The sequence below is a fragment of the Cygnus olor genome, chromosome 8, assembly GCF_009769625.2.
Source record: "Cygnus olor isolate bCygOlo1 chromosome 8, bCygOlo1.pri.v2, whole genome shotgun sequence".
NCBI lineage: Eukaryota > Metazoa > Chordata > Aves > Anseriformes > Anatidae > Cygnus > Cygnus olor.
Window position 1 is genome coordinate 1,042,277 of NC_049176.1, and position 11,564 is coordinate 1,053,840.

An 11,564-nucleotide genomic window follows, 5' to 3' on the forward strand; every position below is an offset into this window, starting at 1 on the left:
CCCCTTTTATTTCAATCACTACTTGCTGCAGAAAAGGATACACTTGAACTGTAGACAGTTAAGCAGACAAGACTATAATGAAAGCATGACTGCATTCCCCATTTAAATTAATCAAAAATGTACCAACAGATGATACTGTTTTTTACCAGTAGATAAGACACAGGGTTTTAATTCAGCATGCCATCTACACACTGAGGTGACAGTCAAGAACTTCAGAGAACACATCTAACAACTCAAAGTTCTAAGCAACTATAATATTTACTATTTGCTTTTATAGATATAAAAAAAATGTAGTCATGTCTTGGAAAAAAAAAATTCAGAGTGTGTAATGAAGGCAAGCAGAAGTTGATCGAGAAAAGAACATTCAATCAGGATTTTCTTTATTGTTCATCTTCCCAGACTATCAGCTGAAAGGGTTTTTCTTTTTAACTATGCCTTTGACAAAATGGTAACTAAAATATTAAATTCTACTAGGACTCTTCCTTAGGCATTAAAAAAACCTTGTTACAAGTTAATATATCAGAAGGAGCAAGAAAATTTAAACATTTAGTACTATCTAGGCATAGCCCAAGATGGCTTTTATTCTTTTACACTGTGGTAATGGAACCTTGAATTAGCAAGGTAAAAACTGTTTTTCAAAATTCACTGACAAGGGACTTTTTTTTTTTTTTTTAAAATACTCCTCCATTTATTATCAGTCTTACCCAGAGACCAAACTGACAGCAACTGTTTAGGCATATCACTTTCCCCCACTCCTCCTGTCAACTTTGAGAGGCTTTTCTCCCATCCATTCCTTTCCATGAACATTTCCACTCTCCAGCCATCTCTTGCTTATTTGTTCAAAAACTATCAGACAAAGCTACAGAATAAAAACGTATGGAGGGCAGTGAAAAACGCGATGAAACCCAAGTCCCTAAACTCTACCCCAGGAAGTATCTAGACTTCAGCATGCTGGAAGCTAGGAGGAGAAATAGGAACGAATTAGGATTCCTGTGTTTAGTCATTTTCTCCAAACATCTGCTGCTCTCAGAGGCACTACTGGGCTGGGTGGACCTTCAGGGACCCACTCAACAGCTGCTCTCATCTGAGTTTAATCAAATTCAGGCAATACTGATTCATAATACCCTGTGCTTTCCTCCTGATCATGTCCCTCTTTCACTACCGTTTATTTCCTCTCTCAACCCTTACTTGAAATAGGATTTATATCTAAATATTTCAAAATCTGCCTTAGATCTCAATATACAGTTGTGTAAATGTAGAGCTGTACAGCCACGATCAAAGCAGAAACTGTGGGTTAGAAGGTTACAGAAGTAAAAAGATATTTATACAAAACAGCTACCAAAAAAAAAAAAAAAAGATACTGTTACCTTCTCTTTCAGCCACATAAAGTGCATGCAAGAAAAAAAGTTTTTTGAGTGGAAAAAAACATCTTTTGAGTATTTTCTCAATTACTTTTGGAGAAAAGTAGAACTGAACATTGTCAGTTCTTCTCCATATGGACGTGACTCCATCCTACATCTTTTCTAGATAATCTTGAAAAGAAGCTGTGCCAGGATGATTTGAGACTGTTTTAACACGGTCAGGGAATTCAAAGCGTTACAGCAGACGTGAAGCTGGCATGCAATTGCTCTCTGGTCAGCAAGGCAGAAAACCATCAGAAATTCGACGTAACCGCATGAAAACCCGGAGCATTAGAGCTGCCATGATCAGTGAGTGGCCGGAACACTCGGCTCCTTACCCTTATTATATAATCTCGGTTATGCAGATGCGGCAGGAGGTGCTAGCGAGACCTCCGAAGCAGCGGTTGAAAATTGCATCTCAAAAATGAAATGTCCAGAAGCTCCGGGTTTAACAGTACCCCAATAACAATAATAATATAATAATAATAATACGAGCCCCCCTCTCCCGCAAAACAAACCCGTTAACACGCCCCGCAGGCGGGAGCTGCCCCCTGCCACCGCCCCCGGGGCCGAGCCACGCTCCGCACGCCCGCAGCCCCCTCACACACACATACACACACACACAGCCGCCTCAGGAGAGCCCCCCGGCCCCGGCCTGCTCGGTTCGGCTCGGCCTCGCCGCAGCACCCCGGTCCCAGCCGCTGCGGCCCGGCCGCCGCGCCCCGCCTGGGCCCCACCGCGCACCGCCCCCGGCCCCTCAGCCCGCCCCGGCCGCGCCTCACCTTGGAAGCGTTGCCCGCGGCGGGGAGGTGCGGGCATCGGCGGGCCCGGCGCGGGGCGACGACCTCCGCGGACTCGCTCCCCGCCCGCCTCCCGGCCCGCCGCCTGCTGCTCCCGGCGGCTCCCCGCGCTCCGCCGGCCGCGGCAGCCGGGCCACGTCCCTGCCGGCAGGGCGCAGGCGCACTCCGCGCGCAGCCGCCGCCGCTTGGGGCGGCCCCGCAGCACCGGGCCCGGCAGCGGCCTCCGCCGGCCCGGCCCCTGGAACCCGGGCTCCACAGGGCCGGGGGAAGCCCTGCTCCCCTGGGCTGGTGTCTGGAGGAAAACCGCATACGCACACCTGGAACTGGGAGGGGGAAGCAAAGAGAACGTACAAACATGCTTACCTTTCTGATAACAAACGTTACCAATAACAAATATTTCACTATAACACCCAAACCCTTAGTTTTTACCTCAAGGGATTCAGAGCCTCTGTGGATAGTAGCTCTCATTCCAGCAAACATTGCTCCTGAGGTGTGGGGGAAATTGGCCCTGAATTTGTAAGCGGCTTGGTGGGGTAACGAGCCCAGGTGTGGGGCAGCCTGCAGGGTGGAGGTGTGGGTTAGGGGCTGGTTGGGACCACGCTCAGCTCTGCTGGTCGTGTTCACCACCGGGACCCAGCGGGCCAGGCGTGCCCTGCTGTCACCATCGGGCCTTCCACATCCAGGGGAGCCATTGCCCAGTGGTAGCCTCATCAGCAGGCAGGTGGTTGTGTGGTGGGGAGCAGACAAGATGCCATGCTCAGCAAGGGTTGCTTTTATGTAAAAACTGAAGAGTAGGTAGAAACCTTAGCTTTTCAAAATCCAGGCTTAGTTCAGTAACTTCTGAAGCTAGCGGTGTGGAATCACACTGGTGCTTGGCTGACCCTGGAGATTTCTTCTTTCTTTCATTCTCCTGTGGTTACTTATAGCAAATGCATGACTTTTAAAAATATTGTTCTGTGAATAAAAATTACTGGTTTGGTTTATCATTTGTAAAGTGGCTAGGTGGACAAATGTGTCAGGTACAGAGGTGCTTGCTTTGCGTGCTTCTCTCCAATAACACCAAGCGATGCGGCAGCACTCGACCTGTGTGTCCCCGCGTACACGCGCAGCAGCAGCTGCACCGTGCTCTCGATTTATTTAATCAGATACCAATCGCTCCGAGCAGCTCCATCTTAGGAATTGCATTCTATCGGGGCTGGGTTGGCTTCAGGTATTTACTGTTCAACCAACCGCGAGAACTCCCCCAAGGAAGCCGAGGGTACTGACACCCCCTCGCATTTCAGCTTTTAAGGACGAAGCCATCGCTTCGCAGGACTACCCGGCCTCCGCTCCGGGCTTCCACTCACCCAGAGGCCGGGCCGCGGGGCGCGACGCGATGGCTCCTCCGCTCCGCCGGGGGGCGGCCGAGCCGAGCAGAGCCGTGCCGCCGTGGAGCTGCGGCTGCGCGGTGGGCGCGGCCTTTTCCCCCCTGCTGCTGGCTGCAGGCGTTGTGCGGAGCGGGCCCCGGCCTAGGCCTAGACCGGACAGTACCTGGCACGATGGTCGGTACCGGCCCCGCGGCAACTGCGCGGTGGGGGGGGACTCGGTCCCGCCGCTCGCTGCCCGCCGCACCGCCCGGCCCGCCCGGATGGAGCCCGATGGGCCTCGGCCCGCCGCCGGCTCCAACGTGGCAATGGCTGCCGGGGCGGCTCGGCTGGGCCCGGCCCGGCCTCCGGCGGGCGGCGGCGGGAGAGAGTGGGGCTGGCGCCGGGCGGGGGCGGGGGGCGGGGGGCGGCGGCGGCGGGGACGGATCCCCCCCCCGGGCCGAGGGGAGACCGGAGGCGCCCGGGGGGCTGCCCCCGACCCTGCCGCGGGGTCTCCGCGCTGAAACCTGGCAGGTGCCGGGCAGCGCCCGGCCGGACGCACTGTTAGGTTTCCTTTTGTGTTTTTTTTCCCTTTTCGTCTGTGCTGCTGTCGTTCGGTAGCTGAGGATTAGAGGAGAAGGGGGTGCTGCTGGAGAGCTCTCCAGGAAAATAAGCTTAGTGGGAGTGACCTTACTGCTTCAGTCTGTGCAGACAAACGTGTAGTTATCGACTGTAATGTCTGGTTTGCCCCTGACTTCATGTGGTTTCAGGAGAAGAAAAGTTGCTGTGAAGGATATGAATTCTGTTTTTTTTTTGTGTGTTTTTGGTTTTCGTGGTTTGTTTTTTGTTTTTTTTTGAGATGACTCTCAGCTTAGCTGTAAGATGACCTGTTACTTTATTGCAGATTGATCGCTGTTTTATTCTAAGCAGAATTAATTCATTTTAAATGGCCTTGGCTTACATGGTTACATGTTAATAACATCTATTTATATTTCTTATTCAAGGGGTTTGTGAAAGTTGTCAAGAATAAGGCCTACTTCAAGAGATACCAAGTAAAATTCAGGAGAAGGAGAGGTATAGTTAACTTCCCTGTATCACTTAATTAAATGACATTGACAAATAATGCTATTTCTTAACACACATTCTCATGCCTATAACTGCTGTTTTTCAGAGGGAAAAACTGATTACTATGCTCGTAAGCGTTTAGTAATTCAGGATAAAAACAAGTACAACACCCCTAAATATAGGATGATTGTGCGTGTTACCAACAGAGACATCATTTGCCAGGTAAGGTTTGTGGTGCTTGTCACTTACTTATCAACCTTGAAATGTAGTAAATGGAAAGGGGGATGGATGGCTGAGGCAGCTGTTTGTTGGGTTTTGTCCTGAGCAGTTTGTATATTGTTGCTTGACTTCAGGGAGAAAAAACAGTCTTTAAAGTTGACACAATTTTGGTAATAATCCATATTCACGAAAGTAATTTTGCTGGTGTTCTAAAACAAGGTTAGGGACGGGAAAACTTCCCCATCTTTTCTGCTGGCTTAAAACTTAGTCCTTTGAAAAGAGAGGCTTTTGCGCTTGATTGGAGACAACAGAACTGCCTGTGGGACGGGTCAACCTGCATTTACTGTTACGTTATTTATAAAGGTGACCTCACTTCCAGGAGGTCTTCACTGTGATGTTAGTGTGGGTCGTAGGAAGCAGATAAGCTTTACGAGAGTTTTCCTGTAAGATTAAAGGAGACTGACAAATAAGAATAGTCACTTTTTCATGGTTATTAAGTTTTGTCTTGTGTTGTGTAATGCAGTTTATTGCTGTAGTTCACTTTCTTGGTTTATTTTCAGAACGTTTTGAAGCTAAAAACTTAGGCCTGTTCTATCATGAATATGTGTAAAGCTTAAAAAAAGCTAGAAGTGCTTGTTGTTTCCTCATTGAGTAGTTATCTCTAGAGAATGGTAAAGAGTACCAGTTTTAATCAGTTCAGACTAAACTGTATGACCTTGGCGAGGTTACTTTATCTCTGAAATTCAAAACAAGAAGTGGTGGTGGCAGGCACTTATATCTGACAGATAGTGCCTTTCCAGTATGTGGAAAACCTGGAAGGAGGGGGCAACTTTTAGGTGTGGAGGAGATGTGGGAGTCAAAGGGAGAAGGTTCTATATGTGAAAGAAACAGTAGAAACAAATCTGATATTACTGCTGTCTCACAGGAGACCCCTGAGGTTGTGAAGATCTCAGATCCATTAATAAAACCACTCCGTAAAGTAAAACTGTCCTCACAAACTCTAAGTGCTTTTGCATTTTTCTAAGGTGATTTACATGCCGTGTTATATGAGAGCTACCTGCAGAAAGCAGGACAGAATCCATCTACGTATGTAATAATTATTTGAAAGGTTGCTTTTGTAGGCAGTTTCCTGGCTTCTTGATGTATGTGAAGAAATGAAAGAAAGTGGTTGCCGTCATCTACTTTCTCTGCCCTAATATGGATTTGAATTCTTAGCTTCTGTAACTGAGGATTTAATTCTGCTGTAAGAAATTTTTGAAAAGAAAAATGAAGCAAAAGCTCGTGAGCTTGGTTGGCAGTTTGCTGGACACTTCTATACAGAATTCCTATTGGCTTAAGTAGATGTCAAAGTAATAGTAAATTAAACCCAGCATTACAATGAGAAAACTAACTTTTTTTTTTTTGCTGTCAGATTGCCTATGCTAGGATCGAAGGCGACATGATTGTCTGTGCTGCTTACGCCCATGAGCTGCCAAAATACGGTGTGAAGGTTGGCCTGACTAATTATGCAGCAGCATACTGCACAGGTCTGCTTTTGGCACGCAGGGTAAGTATCTGACAAATGGTATGGAAGTAGCTGTTCTGTTTTTCTGGTTTTCTTTCAAAAAGGAAAGCCTACTTAGGGAAAGCCTACTTTCTTAAGTGGTGAGTTAGTATAGATACTAGATCCTGCGGGCTTCTCTAAATTCTAACTTTTCCTCTTTACTGTATAGATTTGATGGCCTCTTGTGACTGTCAAATCACAGTGAGAAGTATGACAACATCCAATTTCAAGCCCAGCAGCCAACTTTTAAGTCTCAGCACTTAAGTTTGTTGGAGGGAGGGAGTCAGGATAAAAATGTAAAGAAATGTACCTTTAAGAGTTCAGACGTGTGTAAGCCCCATTTATCCATTTTCCATATGAGCATGTGAACAAGTTTCGAGTTTCCTGGCACACCAGTTGGAACAAGAAATTGAAATATAACAGGCATGCTTACCATGATGGTTATTTATAAGCTTTGTTACTAGTATGGAGTACACATTTTGATAAATAAATTGGTTGAAAGCATGGAGATTCTACTACAAATTTGTGTTTTAAACTGATGGTGATTCTTAATTTTGTCAGTAAATGGTCAGACTTCCACATGTGCTTTTTTCTTTTTTTTTTTTTTCCCTTTCCCACAGCTTCTGAATAAATTTGGCCTTGATAAGATCTATGAAGGCCTAGTTGAAGTGACTGGTGATGAATACAATGTGGAAAGTGTGGATGGAAAGCCTGGTGCTTTCACATGCTACCTTGATGCAGGTCTTGCCAGAACTACTACTGGGAACAAAGTTTTTGGTGCTCTGAAGGGTGCAGTGGATGGTGGTCTCTCCATCCCTCACAGGTAATCTAGTCTGTCTGGAAAAATCCCTTTAGAATTACCTGAGATATTTCTGTGTATGACAGTCTAAATATACTGTCATTTTTGTGCTGAAATAGTTTTGTTATAACCTGGTAATTATTATTTTAGTGTAGGTTCTGGGGTAGTTCTTTTTTATTTGGTTGGTTGTTTTTTAATCTATTGGTGCAATTCTGATAGAACTTGCATGAATCTTGTGACTATCAAGAGATTCTATTAAATTATATAAATTAATGTATAAATTAGGAACTGAAAAGCCACCTTCTTGCTTTTACTTGAAATCATCCAGTACACCCATATGTACTGGATGATATGTGCATCCTTATATGCAGAATGCACATCCATAAATATTCTTTAGCATTTGTTTTTTCAAGTCTTAAGCAAATTGCATGTAGGTATTAATTTTGCAGTGGTACATCATACCAGATGCAAAACAACCATTAGTTTTTCCCACAGTTGTCAAGACAGTAGTAGGTCTGAGTGGTCCACCTGCACTTAAAATTTCCACGTTGAAGTTTTGGTAATTCCTTTCAGAAGCTATGAGTGACAAAATCAAGATTTTTTTGGTAGTGTTACCTAACACTAATAATACAGTTGACTGCTTCTTTCTGACAGCAGCAGTGGGGAAAACAATTCAGAAATCTGTTGTGCATTTTCCTACTCCCTCTCATGCTGTCCTGTTATTCTTGACTAATTCTTGATTTTTTTTTTAACTTGGCTGCTACATGATGATACCCCGTGACTGAGCACTCTGTAATTGGTCCATGGTGTGTATATGATGTACTGCATTGTTTCAAGACGGGACTGATGGCAGCTGAGATGAACTTCTGTTTCTTCATTTTCTTTATCTTTCCATTTTTAAGTAGAGGGTCCTATCCCTTAGTTATCTATAGCAGAATCTGATCCAATAGTTATTTCTTTGTGGAAGCTTGCCTCTGAATCAGAGCATTTGGCAGTATGTCTTACTCTGAATGTAACTGCTCTTTCACAGTACCAAGCGTTTCCCTGGTTATGACTCAGAAAGCAAAGAATTCAATGCAGAGGTTCACCGCAAGCATATCATGGGCCAAAATGTTGCAGATTATATGCGTTACCTGATGGAGGAGGATGAAGATGCTTACAAAAAGCAATTCTCCCAATACATAAAGAACAATGTAACACCTGATGGGGTAAGATCTGTCTTTTTGGCTCTTGCACACTAGTAGAGATGCTGATAAGTCTTGTGTAGGGCATGCTCAGTAATGCAAAAAAGCTTGATAATGTAAAATAGGAATGTGGTTTATGTTACGTGTTCTCCATGTAAAAAAAAAAAAATATTTTCCCCTTATTAAGGGATCTGTAGTATATAGTAGGTCTTTCGAAAGGAAAGTGATTTTTCATTCTTTGGAGCTTAGCATTCTGCTTAAAAATACAAGCTTATAGGACTGCATCCTAAGATAGACCACATACCTTTTTCCTGATACAGAAATTAAATCAACAGTTTCTATGCTTGGCTACCCAATCATTCCTAATCCTGCACTGCAGCCTGTCATTTCTGCAGCTGGGGTAACTGAAGATGTGCTCTATATCACATCTTTTTTATGGTGCGTGACTATAGGTAGCTGTAGGCCTGTGGCAAATACAGAGAAGCCCAAGCTAGTTCTGTTGCAGAAGCTAGCATCTGGTGAAGTATATTCTGAGTGTTGTATATATTATTTCAGTACAACTTTCCATTTCTGAATATATTGCACAAAACACAGAAAGATTTGTGGAATTACTACAGTGCTTCTTTTGCTTGTTTCAACTATTAAATGTCTTTCAGAGGGCTTGTCTGCTGCCTGTAATATTCTTGGTTTCCTTTGGTTGCACTCTTGACAAGTGAAACAAACATTCTAATGTCCCTTTTCTAGGCTATGAAAAGCTAACTTCATTCTTTATACCTTTTATTACTGTAGGTTCTTCTGTTTTTTCTGCTAACTTAACCAATTTGCTAATGTATGTAATGTAATGCTATGTAATCTTTCATTAAAAAAATGAAACTATTTACATTACTAAACAATGTTAATCTAGATAATCTTTTCACAGCTGGGGTCTGGTTGTAATTAATCATCAGCAAATCAATGCCTTTATAGAGCCATAGTTGTCTTTGGGACAGAGAGGCTAGGGTCTTCTGATCTGTGTAACTGAACAGCTCACTTCCATGCTCCTGTCTTACATGTTAGAGAATAATAACTTAGGCACAACGACCTGGTACCCGGAGTTCTGTATGTTCTCATGCCATGTGAGCTCTCAGAAATGACTGCTTTGGGGTAACCTCTTCTAATGTATTTGTTGCTGCTATTTGACAAGCTACATGACAACATTCTTAGGGATGATGCAGGGACTTGTGTGAAAGCAGCTACAAATTAACAAGTCTCACAACTTCTTCCCTTCTCTTTTACTAAGCAGCTTTGTAATGTGTACTACGGTAGGGTCTGAGAAGTGGTAAGACTGTGCATCTGATGAAAGGATTTATGTAATTTTGGTTTAATGTAAGCACTAAGTCTTCAGAGCAATTAACTGTATAAGAAAGTGAGAATCATTTTACTCTAGGTGGAAGTAGAGTAACTTTCTGTACTGCCTTTTAATTTAAATACAGGGAAATTAGCCCCTAGGAAGAGACTTCAGAGGAAATAGCACTTCTCTGCTAGCCTGTAGTTACGGGACTTGTAAGTAGTATGTAGTTAATCTACATCCTTGATTCACCATCTGTAAAACGGGTAAAAATAGTTCCTTGGTTTTGTGTCCAAGCTGCCATTTTGGATATTTAAATCAAAATCACAGTGTAGCGATGGGCAGGGATTCCAGTATATTGTAACAGTGATCTGCGTGAAGAAAATACTGTAAAGGGAACCACACAAACTTGTAAGCTGTATTGTGATGAAACCTTTTTGTAGTGCCGTCTCTGCTAAGGGTATGTTATTTCTTGATATGATCCTAAAATAGTAACAACTTTTTCTTTCCCCCCCAAGATGGAAGAAATGTACAAAAAAGCCCATGCTGCTATACGGGATAATCCAGTCCATGAAAAGAAACCCAAGAGAGAAGTCAAGAAAAAGAGGTAAACATGAACATGACTTCTGTTAAAGAGACTTTAGTTGGGTTGAAATAGATAGTGATCTATAGGACACTTGTGTCAAAACTCATGTGTTTTAGATCAGATTAAGATATAACCAGTTATGTCTAAGTTCAGGAGTTATTTTCAACAGAAAGAATAACAAATTTAAGAGCCATTAGCTGTAAAAAAAAAAAAAAAAGAATTCAAGTAGTAGACCATACCTGTGGCCTGAATAACTGGCATTCCTTAAGTGTGTATTTTAGCATCCTTGTGTTTTCAGAGGGAAGGCTACCTCTATTCAGGAGAGGGCAGGCTGACTAAGTTGTCAGTAGTAAACTATTTGGATTTTTTGGGAATTTGGGAGAAAAACTAAGGCACAGATACTACAGTGGCTTTCTTACTGTCTAGTCCTTACAGGAGCTTAACTGTGCTTTTTGGTTAAGCACAGTTTAATTTACTGTTAGCATACTTCTGGTGGTGCTGCAACGATATCTTAAGAAACAGAGCATGTTACAGAAGTGGCAATAAATTCTAGCATAGAATTCTTAATTGCCACTTCAGCTTTCTTGACCACCCTTTTGCTTATTTCTGCTCTGGATATATCATACGCTGTGTTTATCTTGCAGAGTGAACAGTTCCAAGATGTCCCTTGCCCAGAAGAAAGACCGCGTTGCTCAGAAGAAGGCTAGCTTCCTCAGGGCTCAGGAGCGTGCAGCTGATAGTTAAGACAACTTCCACAATTTTCTATGAAGCTTTGGAAGAAGTGGCAATAAATTTATTGAGTAAGCAACTGTGTAAGACTGGCTTATTAATTATCTTATAAAGATTGGAATATGTTTATAATTCAGCTATTGTGTAGCCTTAAGAATTTTTATATTAACTCCTTCAGAAAAGACAAGTGTGAAAGACAAGGCTATCACGTTAGAATTATTCCCATAACAAAGGAAAATAATATTGATTAAAAATTAATCTAACTCATAAGAAAAAAACTACATAAAAACTTGTTCTAACTTCGAAAAGACTGAATTATTAAAAAAAATTTATTGCTTTAGAGCTTTTCTTTCAGATTATGTAATGTTATGGGAGATCAGTATGTATCTTAAGAAAAAAATCTTAGGTAGCCTTAAGCTTTCAGGAATATGTACAGCAACACATATCCTACTGTGACTTAGTGAAGCTGACAGTAATATCTTGAGGTATTTAAGCTTCCTCCAGTAAGCGAAATAAGTACTTCCACATTCTTACTGCTGCTGGAGCAGGTATTGTCTTAAGGTTAAACC

The 11,564-nt window shown here is 43.1% G+C and overlaps 2 protein-coding genes and 1 non-coding gene across 11 annotated transcripts in view; 2 read left to right on the top strand and 1 right to left on the bottom strand.

Moving 5' to 3' along the window:
• EVI5 (ecotropic viral integration site 5) overlaps positions 1 to 2,728 on the bottom strand; it is a 76,685-nt gene extending 73,957 nt beyond the window's left edge. For 7 of the 9 annotated variants that reach the window (XM_040566325.1, XM_040566322.1, XM_040566324.1 and 4 more), the window contains exon 1: positions 2,183 to 2,337. Coding sequence is in view for 1 of the 9 variants with exons in the window: in XM_040566323.1 (XP_040422257.1) it covers positions 2,630 to 2,680 (51 nt within the window). In the remaining 8 variants the exon portion in view is untranslated. Of the gene's footprint in view, positions 1 to 1,738; positions 1,881 to 2,182; positions 2,338 to 2,629 lie in introns of those variants that run through there. The other 2 variants (XM_040566323.1, XM_040566330.1) reach the window with 2 other exon arrangements.
• An 862-nt stretch (positions 2,729 to 3,590) lies between these two features.
• Positions 3,591 to 11,070, top strand: RPL5 (ribosomal protein L5). Its single transcript, XM_040566335.1, has 8 exons — positions 3,591 to 3,741; positions 4,548 to 4,617; positions 4,715 to 4,830; positions 6,239 to 6,373; positions 6,991 to 7,193; positions 8,200 to 8,377; positions 10,199 to 10,287; positions 10,911 to 11,070. Exons 1-8 carry the CDS (start codon positions 3,739 to 3,741, stop codon positions 11,008 to 11,010), a joined length of 894 nt encoding a protein of 297 aa, XP_040422269.1. The 5' UTR covers positions 3,591 to 3,738; the 3' UTR covers positions 11,011 to 11,070.
• Positions 7,929 to 8,023, top strand: LOC121074436. Its single transcript, XR_005822337.1, has one exon. It is a non-coding gene; the product is annotated as a small nucleolar RNA SNORD21 (small nucleolar RNA).
• Positions 11,071 to 11,564: the final 494 nt, after the last annotated feature.